Source organism: Eretmochelys imbricata, chromosome 10 (assembly GCF_965152235.1).
Source record: "Eretmochelys imbricata isolate rEreImb1 chromosome 10, rEreImb1.hap1, whole genome shotgun sequence".
In the NCBI taxonomy this organism is placed as follows: domain Eukaryota; kingdom Metazoa; phylum Chordata; order Testudines; family Cheloniidae; genus Eretmochelys; species Eretmochelys imbricata.
This window is the reverse complement of record NC_135581.1, coordinates 69777566-69798207: the sequence shown is the minus strand read 5'-3', so window position 1 is coordinate 69798207 and position 20642 is coordinate 69777566. Positions and strand designations below refer to the sequence as shown.

Genomic DNA, 20642 nt, shown 5'->3' with positions numbered 1-20642 from the left:
CATGAACCAATCATGTTGCAAGTGAATCTGTCTCTATCCCAGCATCCTCCCACCATGGCTCCCTTTGTATTGCTACTGGGCGAAATGGGGCAATGGACAGAGTCCCACCTGACTCTCGCTGCTCATTAAAAATGGGACATCTCGTCACCCTAGTAAAGGGACAGTCCTGTTTTTTGGGACTTTTTCTTATATAGGGGCCTATTTACCCCCCACCTCGTCCCGTTTTTTCACAGTTGCTTTCTGGTAACCCTACTCATTACCCAATGGAGCACACCCCTGGAAAGAATAACACAGTGCTTTTTATTCACACGTCCAAGGAGCAAGAGCTAATGACAAAGAGGAGGGAGAGAGAAGGGCAGCCGAGCTCCAGGAGTCAGGGACGGTGGTCAGGCCAAGAAAGCAAACATTTGTTTTGAGTCAGCATCGCAAAGGAACTGAGAAAGGGAGTAGGCACGCAGACTCTTGGGTTCTAATCCCTTGAGCAAGTCACTTTCTTTCCTTGTGCCCCTTGTTCCCCATCTGCCAAATAGGAGTAATGATGCTTACCCACTTCACAGGGGTGTTGGGAGGGTTAATTATTAACGATTGCAAAGCACTGGATATGTGCCAAGTACGATTATCTCCTCTAAGTGTAACAGCGCCCCCCAGCTGCAAGGACATGCTTCTCTTACCCCCAAACTGGATCCATTATTATTGTCCCTTCATCCTCCACAATCCCCAGCATCCAAGGTGTCGCGAGGCCCAGTTAACTCTGGGCCCAGACACAGCGCCAGCTGAATTGTTCCTGTGTGAAATCTGGGAACTTGAAAGCTGAGAGATCCCACCCAACAAGCACCTAGTAAAACAACTCCCCCCACAGGTGCTAAGCCCCCTCCCACTGCCGCTGCCCTGTGGCAGTGCTAAGGGAGATGCCCCAGTGTCCGTTTCAAACCTCTAGCCCCGTGCTCTCAGGTAAGCAAAGACATATGGCTTCACTGGCTGTTCTCCAGCATGTTGGCTGTGTTGGCTTTACTGGCTGTTCTCCAGTGTGTTGCTTAGTGTAAACAGGGCCTCTTCCAAGCTATCCCACCACGGAGGGGAATGTGGGAAAGGAAATGGGGCCTTCGGAAGCACTCAGAGTCTGTGTCCAGTTGGGGATTGTCGCAGGGCACCTCCTTTTCTCAAAATACACCAATAGTGTCTCTGGAGAGCTAGAGACGGAGGAGGAGTCCGAATGCCACCTAAAGGAAACCCAGAGGAAGAGGCAGGTCAGGGGTCTGTCTGTGACCTCTTAACATCAGGATGATGGAGAGTATCCCTCCCGCCCACTGGCTACCTGGCACATTCCCCTGGCAGCTGCCCGGCACCTGCACCCCTCCCCCCCCGACTGGCCTAGTGACTGAGCAGTCGCCTTTGGGGTAAGGTTTCACTAGGCTGGGCATGGCCTGAGACACATGTGCTGGGCCGTTTAGCACCTCTCCTTACCCTTCTCCCGGTGAAATCCTGCCCTTTACTGTGACACCAATAACAGGCAGTTAGTACAGTCACACCACACACCCATATACACCCACTCCCCAACCCCCTTCCTGCCATACCCACATGAGAGAGGTCTCGGTGCCCAGCATTTCTGCCACGAGGCAAGCATGCTGTCGTGGATCCCTGATGGATAAGCCCATGTGTGCATGGCACTGGCCAGTGCCCTGTGCCTGTGTGCTGCCACGAGGGCAACTAGGATCCACTAGTCCCTATCCATGCAGACTTCCAAGTGCTGGGTACTAGTGCTCTAGGGGCACCCTCTGCCCGACCAGCTCTTGGGCTCTTCAAGGCCTGCCCTCCCCATGCATCGCAGCCCTGCCTACCCAGCTGGGTTAGGAAGTCACAGGTTTGAGGGTGGGGTCATGCATGTGGTACAGGCCGCTCTCCTCATCCTCAGGCACCTGCAAAGACAACGAAACTTCCATCAGGTCCCCATGCCCTGTCATGAAGGTATCGACAGAGCCTGCTTTCCTGCCAGTGGGGGGTGCCATAGCCACACAGCTGGGGAGGGAAACTATAAACAATGGTGCGGCCATGTCATGGACAATAGCGCCACCTTGTGGCACACCACAACTCCCAAACAGTCCACAGAGCTCAGGCCTAAAGCCACGAACAGGGTCCCAACACCTCCTTCTGCCACGCACCGGCCCCCATCACCAAACCCCATTACCCCAGCCATATGGACACTGAGCCCCAAATCCTCATCAGCCGAAGGGCACCTGACTGCGACACCCTCCCCTGCACTTCCTGCAAACAGGCCACCAGGCCCCGAAGCTCCCCTGCCCTGGCCACAGTGAAAAGGACCAGCCCCCATAGCTCACCTCCCAGTAGACATCATCCTCAAAGCAGTTCTCATCAGCAGGGTCCCCCAGGAACGGCAATTTCAAAATAGCACCTTAAAGCCACAAAACAGAGTGAGATGGGAAATGCCTCAATCAATGAGAAACAAGCAGGCCAGGGCCAGGGGAAAGCGGCCAGGGACGAGCCCCACTGGGGTGAGTGGCTGGGGGAGAGCGGGATCAGGAAAACTATTCCCTTCCTGTGTTGTAGGTGAAGTGAGGTTGGGTCAGTTTTGAGCATGTCTAGCCCTGGCCCTTCATATTCTCCCTGCCCTGCAGGCCCAGGGGGGTCTTGTTTCGGGGAAGTCAGTGAAGTGGAGTTCACAGGCTGGGGGTAATTTTAAAGCGTGAATCATGTGGTGCATTATAGCAATGTGGGCAACCCTATGGGAAACATCTGGGGAAGGGGCCATCTCCTCTCCTACTATCTGTTAGATGCTGGAAGCAGAAAAGTGCTTCCTAAAGATGGAGACCTGCTCCTGAGTGAGCAACATCCCTGGGAGGCAGCAGGCGAGGCTTGGGCTAGAATTCCGCCGTACCCCAACCACCCACAGGATGGTAGCAGCAAAACGTCAAATGGGGAAATGCAGAGCATCTGACCGCAAGTGTAACACCCGGGGCAGCCAATCAGAGATAGAAAAAATTAGAACTAGAGCTCACCCTTAGCTCAGCACTGAATCAAACCCGACTCACATCTAACCCAACCCAGCCACAAACTGAACCAGACCCAATCAGAGACAACCCCAAATGAACCTTTAAGTTGGTCCCAACCCCACTCAGAGACAACCCCAAATGAACAGCAACTTCCAAACTAACCAAAGGACTCAGGCTGAACCTGCTGAGATTCAGGGTTCTGCATTCGCTGATCTATTTCCTCTCCCCTTCTGGACTTGGGGGAGTTCAGCTGGAAGCAGAAGCCTTGGGGACCTCACAAGCCCTGGCCTGTTTTCCATGGAAATGCTCAGCTCTGTTTGGGATACAGAACTGATCCCCTAAAATTGTTATGTTCCCCATTCATTGCAGCCTTCCTGGTTCCTGCTGCTATTTTCCAGCCCCCCTTTTGGTTCATAACATGCCCCAAAGTCTCATCCTGCCTGCTAAAAGGGTCTGGAGCGGCAGATGGGGCTGCAGAACATCTGGGCAATTCCCCACCCCAGGCTGTCAAAGATGTGCCTTATCCCAGTGTGTCTCGTGGTGGACAACGTGCCAGAGCCAGGATCTGCCCATTCTGCTGGGGACCTGCAGGGCACAGCACTGTGCTGCCACACGAGGAAGGCCTACCTCCAGAGGGCAGTAGTTTTGGAAATGACATCATAGTCTCAACCAATCAACATTTCCCACATGACATCGGGAAGTGCCACTTTTGGAGGTAGGACTTCCTGCGATGCTGGGGTGGGAGAGGTATTAAGGGGTTGTTGTGATAGGGCCAGTGGGGAACAAAATAGTCCTTGGAATGCCACATGTTTGCAAGCCTTAGGGCTCATCTCAATTTCAGCGGCTGCATGTGGGAGCAGAAGGGTCTTCTAGCCCAGGAGATGGACCCTTCCTGTAAGCCAGGGTGTGAGCAATTTGAGTGGCTGAGCCGGCCACTCTACAACCACAGCCTGGACCTGGGCCTTCTCCTCCATTCCCTGCACCCCGCCCACTCACCCACAATGGCCCCCCCAGCCAAGGCCATGGCCAGGGACACGAAAATGCCAGCTGCCTGGAACCCCCCTTGGACAGTGGGCGTCCAATCCTTGTAGTCACCCGTGAAATCAAAGGCACTGATGAGCCTGCGAGGAAGGGAAACGATGAGACCAGCTGTCAGAGAGACACTCCTTTGAGTCAGGGAGTCCGCGCTGTGGAGGACGGGGGAGCTGCATTCACAGCCCCTTCAAACCATCTCCCTGGCACTGAGAGGACACATTCCCATCGAAGAGTGGGGAGATTGTAGCAACATAGCCCGGCCTCTTTGCTTTTATTCCTTCTTTTCCAGTCTGTTCCCACCCCCAGAGGCCTCAGCCTGGACCTAGAGGGGTCCAAAAACCACGAGACCCAGGGTAGCTTTGAGACCTTCACAGTTTATCCTGGAGTTTGACCCAGAAAAGGAAGCAACAGAGATAAAGAGATGCCCCTTCATGAACCCAACTGCCCCTGCTCAGAGTCCTCCAGAATGAAGGTGGGCCTTGGAGTTATAGGGGCTCCCAAAAGGGGGCAGCTGGAAGAGGCGGCAATCCTCCAAGCCTGACTCAGCCCTACAGGCCCAGCACCACTCAGGATGCATATCTGTAAGGGGGAACTCAGCTGCTGCCACTGACTCATCTCATCTGCCTCCCCCTCCCCCCAAACACACACGCTGGCCCATAACCCACCCCATCGCCATGGGAGAGATTTAAGCCATCTTACCCTTCTTTTCCATACACCTCTTCAGTGGCTGCGGCTGCGGTGACAGCCCCCACGATCCCCCCAATAAGCCCCGGCATGGCATGTAGGTTGTGGATGCCGCAGGTGTCCTGGATCTTCAGCTTGGACTCCAGGAATGGCTGGAGGGAATGGAAGAGAGAGAAAGAGAGAGAGAGATTATTTCCTCTCCCTAACTAAGAGGCAAGAGCCTGGAATTCCTCTGAGCAGCACTTACCATGAGGTAGACAAACCCAGCGGTGGACACGATGCCACAGAGGAATCCAACGATGAGGGATCCGTATGGAGTCAGCATCATCTCCGCGCTGGTCCCCACAGCCACACCACCAGCCAGCGTTGCATTCTGGATATGAACCTGTGCAAATAACACTCACGTCTTACCACTTCGGCTTTGGGACAAGAGAGTTTTAAGCCCATTCGTGGCAACATTTCAAGGCAACCAAGGAGAAAAGCAGGGGAGAAAATGTTCAGAGAAAATGAAGATCTGGGCCCATTTTCCTTTGCATTGGGATTGGCTCCCTGCCCATTGCAAATTCCCAATTACTGGATTTGCCTGAAGCCAGAGATTTTTGACCACCAAAAGTTACATGAATGGGAGGAGATTGAAGACAAATTGTCAACAGCTGATGGGCTGGGGCATCATTTTCATGTAGAAGAAACAAAACACTGGATCCACACGTGCACTGCTGCACAGATATTCCCAAAGCCTGGTGCTGCCACAACCACAGCACGGTACGGGGCCTGCTGTCTCTCCCATACACGAGCACACACCCAGAAAACACCCTGCTCTGACACACACGTCACTGTATGGGCCCCGCTCCCTCACAAGCGCACACACCTAACACCGTATGCTTTCATGACACCGTACAGTTCAACCCTGGCACATGCCCACCACCATGGGACCATTCTCACCGGCTCTGCAGCACAGGTGTCTGCATGGCTCTGCCGTCCTACGGATCCGCCGGCACACAGGTGATCACACGTATCTGCTCCTCCATTTGCCCAAGCATGCTCACATACCTGCTGCTGCATGGAAACCGCACATGAACCCAACTGCCCCTGCTCAGAGTCCTCCAGAATTGTTTTGAAAGCAAAACAATTCATTCCCTGAACATGGCTCAAGCTGCTGTGCGGAGGCTAGGAGCCCTGGATGCAACCCCATGAGATCCGGTGCACAGTCACCAAAGGAAGCAGCCCCAATCAGACTGCCTGGCCCTTCAGTCATCCATGAAGCCAGGAGAGGGCACAGCAGGCGTCTCCAGTCCTTGCTTACCATGTCAAGCTTGCCTTTCTTCTGCAGCAGGCTGGAGAAGGCCACGGTGGTGAGGACACAGGAGGCCAGTGAGCAGTAGGTGTTAATGGCGGCTCGGTGCTGCGCATCCCCATGGTTTGAAACAGCTGAGTTAAAGCTGGGCCAGTACATCCACAGGTACAGGGTACCTGGGAGAGGAGGGGCAGGAGTGGGACAGTGAGGGGGAGAAGTAGGAGGGAGGGGAAGGAAAACAGGGAGCAGCAAGGGGAAGGGGAGTTAAAAAGAAACCATAAGAGATGGTAGTTATATGGCGAGGAGGCTAAAGCTGGCTGTGCCCCAAACCCCCAGCTCCACCTCCATGGCCAACTCTTCCCTCTTTCCGAAACACTCCAACCAGGAACTCAAAGCTGCAATAGCACATGGAGCCTTTCATTTCTAGGGCACCAATTCCTGTCAGACCCCAGGCTGGGGGGACTGTCTGGCTCTGGAATGCTGGGAATGGCACATGGAGCCTCTCACCTCACAACACCAGTTCCAATCGGACCCTAGGATGGGGGGACTGGTGGGCTCTGGGGTGTCTCGGAATGGGACATGGAGCCTCTCACCTCATAGCACCAGTTCCAGTCAGCCCCCAGGCTGGAAGTACAGGGCTCTGGGGTGTCTGGGAATGGCACATGGAGCCTTACAATTCTAGGGCACTAGTTCTAATCTTATCCAGCCCCGGGGCAGGGGATTGGGGGAGGGACTGGCCAGCTCTGAGGTGTCAGGATTAGGAAATGGGATACACAGGTTTTCACCACTAGGGCACTGGCTCCAGTCTGGTTTCACACAGCCTGTGGGATGTAGGAGGGACCTAGCACAGCTTTCATGAAGTCTCCAAGTCCACAGTTAACTCACCGATCATAGCAAAGAGGTCGGAGTGGTACACAGAGCCTTGCTTGTCTTTACTCTGTTCCAGGTTGGGCCGGTACAGAATTCTGGTCACTGTCAGGCCAAAATAGGCTCCAAAGGTATGAATGGTCATGGATCCACCAGCATCTTTAACCTGTGGACACAGAGCAGAGGAAAATTCACATGTTGGGAGTATTCTGGCCAATCGACTGTCCGTCCGTCCAGCCTGTGCTGGGTCACTACAGGAGGGGAACAGAAATGCTCCTGGTCCCTCCGACTGGCAGGCAGAACATCTCAGCCACATCCTTCCAATTAGCCTCCTCTGTGGAAGGCATCATGGCAAAGGGGCATTTCTGGCCCCTCCATCATGTGATTCCATGGCACATGGGTTCCAGCAGCATCCCAGAGTAGAACTACCCCGAGGTGGCAGTCCCAGCGTGGGCAGGTAAAGGGCAGACAAAGAACAGGACTTTTAAATAGAGAGTTATTGCCCCTTGAAACCTGGGGCTTTTAGAACAAATATTAAAAAGCCACAAAACTCCCAGTAAAGGCCATGAGCAGAGATGGGCAGAACCAGAACTGCAGACCCATTGGCAATGCTCAGATCTGGATCCAAACTTCCAAGCTGGCCCTTATCTCTCTAAGGGGCTGACTCAGAACTCGAGGTGCAAACACCCCAGAACTTTGAGGGAGGGGTAATCAGGACCTGGCCACCATGAGGAATGAACCCCAGTCATCTCTCTCCTCAGCTCTTACTTTCCTCCTTTTCTTCCCCTCTTCCCTTCACTGCTGCTGCCTCCCACACTTGTGCTTGTTGTTTTCCATCCTTTTCTTCTGCCTCAAGACACACATGCAGCTGCTGAGATGAACTCTCCTGGAAGGGAGCTTTCCAAAGGCATTCCCCTAGCTAAGTTCACCCAGAGCATTGGTGTTGGGAGGAACAACTATGCAGATGGAAATAATGGGCAGTCCCCCAAAACGAAAAGGGTTGAACTTCCACCCCCACACACAAGCTCCGGTCTGGACACTTAAATTATTGGCTAATGAGACAGGAGGGAGTTTCAGAGATGAGAGTTTAAAGGGATACAGTAAAGATAATCATCACATATTTAAACAAGAATACACTTCCTTGCTTATAAGCATCTACTAACCACCCCGTCCCTCCCTGCATTCCCTCTGCTGGGTTACTAAGGCCACCTACGTAAGCGAGACAAGGTGGGTGAGGTCATATCTTTTGTTGGGCCAACTTCTGTTGGTGAGAGAGACAAGCCTGTGAACTTACCCAGAGCTCTTCTACAGATCTGAAGAAGTTGACCTGAAGCAGAGCTCAGTGTAGCTTGAACACTTGTCTCTCTCTCCAACAGAAGTTGGTCCAATAAAAGATATGACCTCACCCACCTTGTCTCTCTAACAGCCTGGGACCAACATGGCTACAACAACACTGCATACATAGGTTAGTGACATTTGGCATCTCAAAGAACCCAGTTTCCCTGTGGTGACTGATGTTCTGTGTTTCATTCAGCTGGGCTGATCAGTTTCTCTTGTTCCCTTTCAGATGCCCCTGTGCATTTGGGCTCCCAACAGTGGAGGATTTATCTATACTATAATTTTATTTTAAACCATGAAATTGTTGCCCTGGTATCTAGAGCACTGGACTGGGACTCTGGAGACCAGCAGTCCTGGGTTCTAGTCCTGACTCTGTCACTGGCCTGCTGTGTGCCCTTGGGCCAGTCATATCACATCTCTGTGCCTCACTTTCCCCATTTGTAAAATTGGAATAGTGTTGCTCACCTCCTTTGTAAAGTGCTTTGAGATCTATAAATGAAAAATAATATATAAAACCTAGGGATTATTATTTCTCTGCATTTGAGGGATCCTTCCTCCACCTCCACCCCAGTTTTGACCCCACCTGCACTTAGGATTGAGGTGAATGGGTTCCCCTTTCAGAACAAATCTCTTTTCCTCCACCAGAGCAAAAAATCTCTCATACGCTGCCAGAGGCCCTGCGGCTCCTTTACCAGACAGGTCTTCACTTTATGGTGTGCTCTGATTTTCTTCAGCTAAAGAAATATTATAGCAAGGGAAGGAGCCAAGAGGGAAATACTGTACAGCCATAAAGGGTCTGGCTACACCGCAAGAAAAAACCCTGCAGCAACGAGTCTCAGAGTCCAGGTCAACTGACTCGGGCTTGCACTACAGGGCTAAAAATAACAGTGTAGATGTTCCCGATGTGGCTGGAGCCCAGGCTCTGAGACTTGCTGCTGCTAGGGTTTTCTGCAGTGTAGACATACCCAAAGAGAGCATCAGGCCCTCTGTGTGGAGACTCCCTGGCTGTCTTAGGAAAACCCCACCAGAGGGGATCCCTTGCTCTCAAGTCACTGCCGCTGCTTGCGGAACCCTGGGAGATTTCCCATTCCCTGACTAAGGTAGGAGAGAAGCTAAAGGGTGGGAAAAGTAGCCCCGGCTGTTTGCTCATTGATGCGTTTGGAATCTTTTTACATTTCTGCTTGAATTGTTGTGGCTGGAATTAACCCTGTGTGTTTAGCCAAACAAGGAGCTGACGGACCTGACTGGAGCCAGGCACTGTACAATAGCCTACAGACAGCTCTGATGCTGCACCTCACTCCGGACCTGCCTCCCCTCTACCTGGCTCGGACACCCTGTTTGCACTGCCAGAGAGGAAGGGCAGTAGACAGCCGATTTTTCTGACTCGAGGGGAGCCTTACGTGGAGCAGGCTGATGAGGATGTACTCATTCACAGCAAAGAGCGTGACTTGAAACAACGTCAGGGTGAGCAGCTGCACAGGGCTGGTTTTGCCCAGGATGGCCCCAAAGGCGATGCAGACAGAACCAACGCAGAAATCTGCATTGATCAGGCTGGGGAGCAGGGGATGGGAGAGAAAACAACCTGCAGGTTAGTAATGGAGATCCTCCCCCGCTCCACCACTCCCAAATCTAGAGAGTCTCAACCTTGCCAGGACATGAACCTCATCCTGGCTTCCCCACCAACACCCCCCTTGCTGGGTGTGACTAGAACATGGTCCCTTTAAGGGACAGTACCACTTTTGCATCCCCCTCCCGCTGGGCGGTGGCAGCATAGACTCATAGATGGAGGCCAGAAGTGACCATTGTGAACCTTTCTAACACAGGCCACAGAACTTCCCCCACAATAACTCCTAGAGCAGATCTATTAGAAAAACATCCAGTCTTGATTTAAAAATGGCCAGTGATGGAGAATCCCCCACGACCCTGGGTAAACTGTTCCAATGGTTAATTGCTGTCCCTGTACTCGGTATATGCATGGCTAAGGGTGAGATGAGTTATGGGTCTCTCTTCACTGGGGTCCCCAGGGGAGCTCCCAGTGGGAAGTTAGGAGACCCCTTGTAAGGATAAAGCCTTTTCCTGTAGCCATATTGTAAGGTCTGAGGCCTTTGTCTGCAGCCATGTTAGGAGAGCAGCAGCCAGGAGCAGAAGCAGAAAGTCACATCTTCACATTCTATCTAAATTACATTAAAACAATGTACTATCGGGCTGTTAAGAAAGCGATCCTGTCCTAATAGTAGCCATCATCACCAGATAAAGAAACAAATCTTAAGATGGTTAAAGAAAACGTTGTGTGATGGCATCCTGTCTGGCAACCTATCAACAAGTTGTGGTTGTGAAATCCCTACTTCTCTATTGTTTATCTGTATGGTCTTTGTCTGGTTCTTTGATTGTTTGTCTGTTGCATAACAAATTTTGCTGGGTATAAATCAATTGAGGTGGTGGGGTATGATTGCTTAAAGGATTGTTTTACAATATGTTAGGATTGGTTAGAAAATTGTTTAGTCATATTTTAGTTAAATGATTAAGGTACAGCTAAGCAGGACTCAAGTTTCACTATTTAAACTGGATCCAAAAGGAAGTTCTTGAGAACCATCTCCAGGACACAGCCCCAAGATCAGAACTGCCAGACCACAACACCCTACTAATTACACCATGCAGAAACTGGAGTCCCCCAGATTTCCTGCTGGCCAGTCAGGATCAGGTTAAGTTTGTCTGCCTTATTGGGAGTGGTGAACATTGTATGCTTAGCATGGGCATTCTGTTTTGGTGATTGTTAATAAATAGAGGTTAAGTAGGATATTACTGTGTAAGACTTTCACTGGTGGAAGACCCTGTAAACCCGCAAAAGATTAAGCCCTGAGTCCACAGGGAATGGGTGTTTGTTCTCAGTCCACAGGGAATGGGTGTTTACCCAGAGCCCACGGAGGAGTAGAGCCCAGAGCCCACGGAGGGGTAAAGTTAGGTGCCTTTTGCCTGGAGCCCTAGGAACTGGGAAAGGGTGGGGGTGCCTAAATCAACTGGGTTATATGCCTTGAGCCCTAGGAACTAGGTAGAGGTGGGATGTCCTAGAATGTGCAGGCAACAAATTTAGGGTAAAGTTGGGTGCCTTATATCTGGAGCCCTAAGAACTGGGAAAGGGTGGAGTTCCTAAATTAACAGGGTTATGCCTTGAGCCCATGGAAGGGTAAAGGTGGGCGTCCTAGAGTGTGTGTAACAGAGAATTTTGTGCAGGTAACACCCTAGTCCTTAGCATGTGGAAAATGGCATAATGAAGTTTCATCAGATCTGAGGCTGTTTGTCCAAAAGGACCTGAGCAATGAAAGTCCCAAGACTGAGGACAAACAATGGCCCTGACACTTGGGGCTTGGCCTGGAGCCTGTGAGATTTGGTCTCATGTGGCTGGTCTTACCTGGCTCCTTCCTCACCAACCACCAGAGCCAGTCACCCCTGGAGTGGAGGGTGGAACCCAGTCACAGGTACACAGCGCCCTCACAGCTGAGGGGGGGAGGGGGAATTGGGACCAAAGACCTTTTCTTATGAAACAGGCTCCATGGGGTCTTTAACAGCAGGCAGGGCAGAAGATGTAATATGATCTGGAGCACCCTTTCTCCACAAAGAGCAGGGGCAGAACCTCCAGGCTGCTTGGTCCCCTCCCTCCCTGCATCTCCCCTGTCCAGCAGGAGATGGCTTCCATCAGCCCCAAACCCTCTTACTTTTCCACTCCAATGAGTATCTTTCCATTCTCGAAAGAATGGAACCAGCCCTGCATCAGGAGAGCCCACTGGATCCCAAAGGCGGCAAGGAGGAAGTTGAAGCCAACAGCTCCAAAGCCATAGCGCTGGAGGAATGTCATCAGGAAGCCAAAACCCACGAAGATCATCACGTGGACATCCTGGAAAGCTGTGTCAGGGAGGAGAATTCATCATTATCATGGGGGGAGGGGAGGTGGGGACTCCTGCTGTTTAGGAACTTGACAATACCCCTAGGTCAGAAATACCAATGATTTTTCAGGAAAAATTTTGAAAAAAAAATTCATTTTAAATTGTGCACAAACATTTTTAAAACAAACTGAAAAATGAAAAACCTTCAGTTTTTGGAAATGCTTTTTGGTAAAATAGTTTGGCTTTGAGGAAAAACCATCAGTGTTTGGAAAGCCCTTTCAGTAAACATCATTGATTTTCATTTCAGTGAAAATATTCAGGTTTGAAAACAAAAACACTTGTATAAAAATAACCTGAGCTGTAAAGCACAAACATCTACCAACACATTTCTTTGTTTTCAATCTCCATTTTTTAACAAAAAAAACCCCCAGAGACTTTGAATCAGAATTAACATTTTCCATGCACACTTTTGCTCTACTAACAAACCCCTTTTCATTTAAAAAAACAGAAGTTTTGATAATTTTTTGCCCAACAACCTGTCTGAGCTGGGTCAGAACCCAGTGTCACTGACTGCTCTGCTCCTTCCTGCTCTGGGAACTATTATTGTTAGCAGCCATTATTTGTATTATCACAGCACATACAAATGAATCCCAGTCATGGACCAGGACCCCATTGTGCTAGGCGCTGTACAAACAGCAAACAAAAAGACAGTCCCTGCCCCTAGGGGCTTACAATCTAAGTACAGGACAAGAGAGAACAGATGGACAGAGAGGAGGCACACACTCTGCTCACTTCAATGGAGGGTGAAATCCTGGCTGCAGTGAAGTCAATGGCAAAACTCCCATTGACTTCAATGGAGTCAGGATTTCACCCAGAGATTTTCATTCTTTGTTTCATTGTTTTCTTAATCGAAAGTGAACCTTCGTCTGACTGGAGGTGCACAGCCGCTTTACCGGACACTTGTACTAAATAAGCCTGGTACTCAGGGCATGACAGCTTGGACACCGCTCCATACATTCTGGTAGGACAATGAGCCTCGAGAGAGAAATCCTTGATGTGATAAACCTGGAGTGGACGTCAGCACTGCTGGTTTCTTTCCGATAACGATCAGCCACAGCAATTTAAAGTGAAACTTGGGCAGTTATAAATTAAACCATAAAAACCACATGTGCAAAAGCCTCCTGAGCAAGAGGGGGACGAGGAGGACCGGTTCCCTCCACCAGTTCCCAGGGGGATCCCACAAGCAAACCAGCATGTGCTGCACTCTGCCACTGTGGAATGGAAAGGGTAAACGTTCCATATTGCTCAGCTACGTCAATGTCTGTACTACACAGTGTGCAGAATATTGCACAACAGCATAGCATATTTGTTGTTTAAATGCTTGGGCACTGTCAGCTTGGCTTAGAGAATGGGCTGGCTCAGAGAAAGGAAAACACTGTGCAGCTAAATCATGCCGAGTCCGGTCTAGGCACTGACACTTACAATGGATTTTCCAGCCCTTTTCCCAGTGTTCAGAGGGAAGGCCGGCTGCGTTTTTGTGGCTAGTTTGCCATCTAGTGAAAGCGCACGTCTTGAGTGGAACGAGAGTCTGATCTAGCTCCCACTGAGGCCAATGGGATTCTTTCCATTGACTTCAATGGGAGTCAGATCAGGCCTTGAATGAAGCAAGGCTCTGCAGGAGTCCTGGTTTCAGTTACTGTGCACTTCACAAGCTCTACCAAGGTGTGGGGGGACGTGGGTGTGGATGGGATCCAGTCACGCTGTGCCAGACTCTGGCTTTTTTTTGTTCTTTCAGAAAAACCTAGGAAAATCCATACAGACGAGCTACAGGGACAGATCCGCAGCTGGTGTAAGTCAGCATAGTTCCACTTGCTCCAACAAACCTCTGCTGATTGATACCGGTCGAGGATCCAGACCATATAGATCTCAAAGGCCAATCTGCATACGCACAAATTTTACCAAATATACACTGATACACACTTTCCCCTATTAGGCTACATATCCAACACCATTCTAAAAAGAAAAGAAAGAAGCAATAAATATGTGTCTATTGCCAATTAAATAATATTAACTGACATTTCCCACTTTAACAAAAATATTTAGACAAAAATCAAGATCATGAGAAATAATACATAAAATAAGGCCCAAAAGTCATAGTTCAGGTGGTGGGGTTGAGATATTAATTATATTATTTTATTATTATTTATCTGTATTGTGGTAGCATGAAGGAGCCCTACTCATTGGCCAGGACCCTATTGTGCTAGGAGCTGTACAAACTCAGAACAAAAAGACCACCCCCCGTCCCAAAGAGTTTACAATCGAAGGACAGCTTTGTACTTTGTTTGCCCTTGAGAAGAGTAACATGTTTGCGTCTCACATGGGCAGAGTAGGAGTCATGATGCTCTTAACTTTTTATTACATTACAATTAAGTACTTGGGTTTTAGTTTGTTGTCATTTAGCAACTTCACTGTTTACTGCAGGAAGAGTATGGCCCCTGGAATACTGTCTACACTGAAGAATTTTTCATCCCTTCTCCCCGCATTCAGAACAGATGATTCATCCTCCAGGGAATTTCACCAGCTGATTTTAAATTCAAGTGAATTTTAGTGCCGTTGCTGAACATGGTTGAATTGACAGCCCTGGAAATGGGCACCCCTAGATCAGTTATACACACCTTCCTCCCTGCCCACATTTTTCAACCCTACCCAGGAGGAACCATCTCTAGGGCCAGAAGAGAGTTTCCCACTGTCCATTCTTTGTCTGCTGCTATTTTGTGAGCACCTTCCACCACTGCACAAATCAGGTCAGTTCCACTGTGGTACCAAGGATGGAAACGCTAATGAAAACCATTTCAACCACCTAGACCTGCTCTAAGCAGAGGTGACACAGAAAAAAATGCCACTGCCCTATCTACACTAGTGTGGCCCTCATTGCCACTACCCACAGAGCCACACTGGGGCTAATGCCACCATGGGAGATTTTAACAAATAGGCACAGTGGCTACCCGGACACTATGAGCTAGGGGTGTAATTCCCAGCTCAGGTATGTATACTTGCACTAGCATGACGAGAGTTAGTGAGCATGGCTTGTAGTGTAGACATGGCCAACTTTGGACGAACACTGGTTGCACACATGGCTTTCATAAGTAAACCCCTCTGAAAGACAATCCTTAGAGGCAACTGGGCTAGTCTCTAGACTTCTTTGTTTTAGCTATAAACACACTGTATTTGTAATGGAAGTGTTCTAAACCGGGGGTTCTCAACCTTTTTATTTCTGAGGCCCCCCCAACATGCTATAAAACATCCACAGCCCAACTGTCACAATAATGGGCTTTCTGCATATAAAAGGCCAGGGCTGGTGTTAGCGGGTAGCAACCTCATGCCACAGGAGCCCCTGCAAAGCTACATTGCGCAGGCTTCAGCTTCAGCCTCGGGTGGCGGGGCTCAGGGCCCGAGCTTCAACCCCATGTGGCAGAGCTTTGGCTTTCTGCCCTGAGCCCCAGTGAGTCTGATGCTGGCCCTGCATGGCGGCCTCCCTGAAACCTGCTCGCTGCCCCCCAGGGGGCCCTGGACCCCTGGTTGAGAACCACTGTTCAAAACAGATCTGTGGCTCAGTCCCTCATGCAGCCTTGGAAACAATCGTCTATCTTTGCAGACTCTTCTGAGCTGTCACTCACCAGGTGACTCCCACCGGATGGCTTGCACAGGGGCTCAGGCCAGTTGTAAAGGGGTCAGCCAGCTGAATGATCCCTGTTGCACATGAGACAATGGCCCGAGTGCACAGGGAAGCTGCTGTGAGCCAGGGAGGACTCAGACACCAGGATGGGATCAGCAATCCAGGTGAGTTTCCCTAGGAAGCTAGACCTCCCCATCTGAGAATGGCAGGTATTTTGCGTCCCCTTTGCCCTAGCTTGGGACAAGACAAACCTAGAAGGGGTTAATCAGTGGCATAGCCTTTGGCCTCCAGGGCACATCCAGTTTATTAAACAAGGCGACACTAGTTTGGAGTCTCAGCCTCATCGTCACTCCCGCCCTGGCAGACACCTGCACGCCTCCCAGCTTGGTGTGGCATGGGTGTTGCTCCATGGGCATTGGGTCGGTGGCACTCATGAACTTAACATGAATCTTGCATGCACTTGTTGATAAGGACACAACCTAACGAGGAAGCTGCCAGCTTGAGATACTTCCTTGGGTTGGGACCTGCAAGCCTCTTTGAGGGATTTGTATCTGAAATCCTCAAGGTCAGCTGCAGTTTGTCACACTTACTGCAACTGTAATGACTATATTGCACACTCCCACCAAGGGGTCCTTTTCCCTTTGTTTCACTGAAATACCCGGAGTTGCCTGCAGGCCTTGGAAGATCTTGTCCTCTCCCCTGTGACTTGCTCAAACACCAAAGTAATTTTCATTTGCCTTTGACGTCTCGCTGATCTTGTGCCAAACAGGGATGGGTGACCTGGAGTCCTGGCCCTGTATTGTACCGTGTCCTCTCAGCTGGAATTTCCTATCAACAGAGCTTGCAGGAGTCGGCTTTTTCTGGTTGCACATGCTACTGCCTCCCCCGTCCTCATGCACCCAGTTCACCCTCCACATACCTGCCTCCTTCCCTTCCCCCACTATACACCACAGCTGGTTTGTTCCAGAGAAACGGCTCATCCCCCAGCTGCCTTGCTATGAGAGGTGCGTGCTCTCTCCTCCTCACGTGACCCAAAGGCTGGTGTCTGTCACACTCTGTGTTCAGGAGCACAGTCCCTCCCCCATCCCTGAAAGAACTGCATGTCCCACTCCTGGGAGTGCTGCCCCCAGAAGCACTGCTGGCTGGCTGGTGGCATTTGGCACTGCTCCCAGTGCTATACTCAGGTGGACAGCACAGGAAACTGGCTTTGGTTACCTATTGCTGGGGAGAGAAGGCATCTCACCCGCCCCCACTAATCTTCTGATGCTAGCTAAACCCAGAACAATTGAAACCTTCTCATCTAAGGAAAGGAGGCCCCTAGGACACCACTTGTATCACCATGTCCACCCCCTACAGGAGTTCAAAATAATACTAACACCTGAATCTGCTCAAAGGTTTCCACGGAGATCCATTTGTACCAGGCACCACCCCGAACACGCCCTGAGGTACGGGGCTCCTTAGGGGACACAGCAGCAGAGTCCTCACCTGGTGCATCAGCTTAGAGTTTGCTGAAAGCTCTCGGGGCTGGATGTGAACGTGACACTGATAAATGCTCCTTGACTAGGGAAGACCTCACCACCTGCCTACTCTGCACCCTTTTCCATTGCAGTCCTAACGCAGCTGTGTCTATCCCAGCTGACAGCCCCTTGCTGCAAGTGCCAGGGCATCTCCGCCAAGCCGTGAGGTTCTGTGCACACAGCACCCACCATCTGGCCATTTTACACAATGTTTTAGATCCTCCCTGTGTCAGCTCCTATTTCCACCCCCATCAGCTCCTGCCACCCTCCCTGCTGCTCGTCTCACTCTTTGGCTTTCCATCCCCCACAGCTGGTCAGCCTCCCACCCACAACCACCCTGCCCATCGGTGCTACCACGCCGTATTTTAAACCAGCTAGTCAGGGGCTAAGGCGTCCCACCCTAGGTGTGCATGAGTGAAATCGAGCTCGTTCCTACTGGCTAGCTGTAAAAGAGGATACATTATTGCAGCATATGCTAGGTTGCAGCCATTTAAGTAGCGGGAGCGAGGCTTTGTCAGAGAGCAAAGCACTGCTGCTTCGGAGCACGACGAGCTGTCGGGACTGGGCCACTCACTGTTAGCTCCTGGTTTAGCAAAGTGAAGCATTTTGCTCAGGAAACCCAAGCAAGGATGTTAACGGCAAAGTCCTGAGCCCCGCAGATGTTGTCTCTGCCTGCCCTGTGCAAGGCAAGGGAATGCCTCGAAGACACTGCAGGCAGATCAAACTTCTATGTTACACCCATGAATCATTATTGTGGCCCCGTCAGTCATCTCCCAGAACGTGTCCCCCTGCCCTCAGCTGAGCTCAGGGCGAAGCAGCCAGCATTAAGTACATCAGCCCTTCATTCAGCACCTGTTTATTTACTCTGGGTGGCACAGCACTTCCTCATGCTACCCAGCTTGGTGAGCACTGAGCCACACAGGTGTTTGCTGCTGCTTGCCCAGGATGCCAGCCTCTCCCTTGAGCCAGCTGTCCACGGCACTGAGCTCTGGGAAAAACAGCCTTCCTCCCTCCACTGCAAATGAGGAGGTCAGGGCTGCTCCTGGGCGAGGGGCTCTCATGGCAGCTAGAGGTCAGTGACAGCTAGAGGAAAATGGAGTCAGGGATGGGGAGGGGAGACCAGGCGTTGTATCTTTGCACCCTCATCTCCTCCAGGGAGGATGCTCTGGATCTGGCCTGCTGGTCAGCGAGCTGCTGTCACACCCATCCCCACTCAGCTCTGTGGAGCAGGGTCACGTCCTGGGCTGAGGAAAGGGCTGGCGAATTGAGCGAGTCATTCCTCCATACGAGCAGAAATGCTTTATCCAGCACAGCCCATGGGAGGTGGCAGCACACAGAAGCCTGCAGGATGGAGGAAAGTTTATCCCCTGGTCCTACAGAGCATAGGAAACATGGCACTGGCATGGCAAAGTGCTTCAGTCACAGGGCCGGAAGAGTTTGTGGGAGGCTATGCACCTTTGGTGTAACCAGCCCAGTTTCTGGGCAAAAGGGCTGCCCCTTAGGAAGATGTGATAAGTCCTCTCTGGCAGGAATGATGGGGCTGAGGCCAGAAGGGGTGACTCACCAGAGGCAGGGAATCACCACAGCCATCCTTTAAATCTGGCGGCAGGACTGTATGAAGCAAGGACTGAAAGCAGCCATGTGCTTTCTCCTGGGCTAGATGTGCTGGGGGAGGGGAGAAGCCACAAGCATGTGTGCTGCTTGGCAAGGTAACAGCCACCAGCACTTTTCCTCCCAAAGGACCCCCAGGTACTTCTCAAACTATATACATAAAGCAGCAGGTGAATGCAGACACCTCTAGGGGTGTGCATCTCGGCCTATACGTGTCCTCACAGAGCTGGAACAGCAGGGACAGGCTAGAGAATATTAACCCTGCGTCCCACATACCACATTCCAACTGCTATGGACTCATACACAGTTTCCTCCTCTTCTCCTTAGTGTGTTTCACTGGACAAGCAGAGAGCATTCTGATGTCCTACAGCAGGGATCGGAAACGTTTGGCACGCGGCCCGCCGGTTTGTTCACCTGCTGTGTCCACACGTTCGGCCAATCACGGCTCCCACTGGCCGTGGTTTGCCACTCCAGGCCAATGGGGGCTGCGGGAAGCGGCGCAGGCCAAGGGATGTGCTGGCCGCTGCTTCCCGCAGCCACCATTGGCCTGGGACAGCAAATTGCGGCCAGTGGGAGCCGCGATTGGCCGAACCTGTGGATGGGGCAGGTAAACAACTAGGGGGTTTACCCTGGCGGGCCGTGGGCCAAAGGTTGCCGATCCCTGTCCTACAGCCTGTTAAGCAGGGGGGCCCTAGGCTTAGACTCAAGGATCCCAGCAGTAGATACAACATTCCCACATTCCTTTAGCCCTTCAGTTGCTTTCCCCCATCCACCCCCCATGTCTGCAGGTAATACAGACTAATGGGACTGTGAAATGAGCTCAGCCCCACCTGGTCTCTAGCAGGCAAGTATCTAAATCCCTAAACCAGCCAGTCTGACATAGTTTCTCCCCACAAGAAGTTCAGTCTTTGCTGCAGGAGAGGGATGAAATACATCTGCACAGCTGGAAGGAGATAGGGCTGGGGCAGCAGGGGTGGGGTAGCTGCAGGTCAGGACTGAGGTGCACTGGCAGAGCTGGGTGGGCAGCCCAGGACTGGGATGAGGGTGGGGGGAGTTGCAGGTCAGGAGTGAGGTGCTCTGGGAGGGCTGTTCTGGGGAACCTAATACTGGGATAGAACAGGGAGATGTAGAGCAAGATTGGGCAGAGCTGGGGCGGGCAGGGGCAATGGGAGGGCTCAGGGCAGCAATAGCCAGGGGTACTGCAGGCTGGGATGGAGGTGCATGAGCAGAGCTTCCGGGGGAAGTTCCCGCAGCACCTGCCTTCACAATCCTGGGGCTGCTTGTCTCGGACTTTCACAAGCCCCAGAACTTCAGTGACATTTGTCTCATTCGCCTTCCTCCTGGCTGGCCTGTGGGGGGGTCTGGCATTTACCAGTGCAGGGGCTGGTGTTTGCCAGCTGTACTCACATGGATACCTGAAGTAGAAATCGTTCTCTATGTCACTGGTGAGATTCTTCTGGCGCCACTCCTCCTTCCAGTGCGCATCGGCTTCGGGGTCAAAACGCACAAAGACCCCAAAGAGGATGATCATAGCGATCTCCCAGAGGAGGCAGATGAGCGGCAGCCGCCAGCGCATGTATGTGTTCTTCACCATCCCAGACCAGCTCACCCGCTCAGATCCCAGAGAACCCGCTGGGGTGGAGGGGGTCCACACACCTAGACAGCACGAGCCCCAGTCCTGATGCCTGGGGAGACTCAGTCCATTTATACAAGTCTGGCGATGTGGGGCAT

At 51.5% G+C, this 20642-nt stretch overlaps 1 protein-coding gene across 1 annotated transcript; it reads right to left on the bottom strand.

The window, feature by feature from the left end:
* Positions 1-1011: 1011 nt before the first annotated feature.
* On the bottom strand, positions 1012-20505 carry RHCG (Rh family C glycoprotein). Its single transcript, XM_077828316.1, has 11 exons — positions 20319-20505; positions 11940-12126; positions 9627-9777; positions 6907-7054; positions 6031-6197; positions 4975-5112; positions 4743-4879; positions 4005-4129; positions 2337-2410; positions 1839-1916; positions 1012-1220 (listed from the first exon to the last, which is right to left on the bottom strand). The coding sequence occupies exons 1-10, from the start codon at positions 20503-20505 to the stop codon at positions 1848-1850; spliced, it is 1383 nt and encodes a 460-aa protein (XP_077684442.1). The 3' UTR covers positions 1012-1220; positions 1839-1847.
* Positions 20506-20642: the final 137 nt, after the last annotated feature.

Coding starts and splice junctions, on each gene's coding strand:
- RHCG (XM_077828316.1), bottom strand. CDS start 20,505: ATGGTGAAGAACACATACATGCGCTGGCGGCTGCCGCTCATCTGCCTC. Junction 7,055..9,626: donor TCCTCATCAGCCTGCTCCAC/GTAAGGCTCCCC, acceptor CTGTGTCCACAG/GTTAAAGATGCTGGTGGATC. Junction 4,880..4,974: donor CTGGGTTTGTCTACCTCATG/GTAAGTGCTGCT, acceptor CATTCCCTCCAG/CCATTCCTGGAGTCCAAGCT.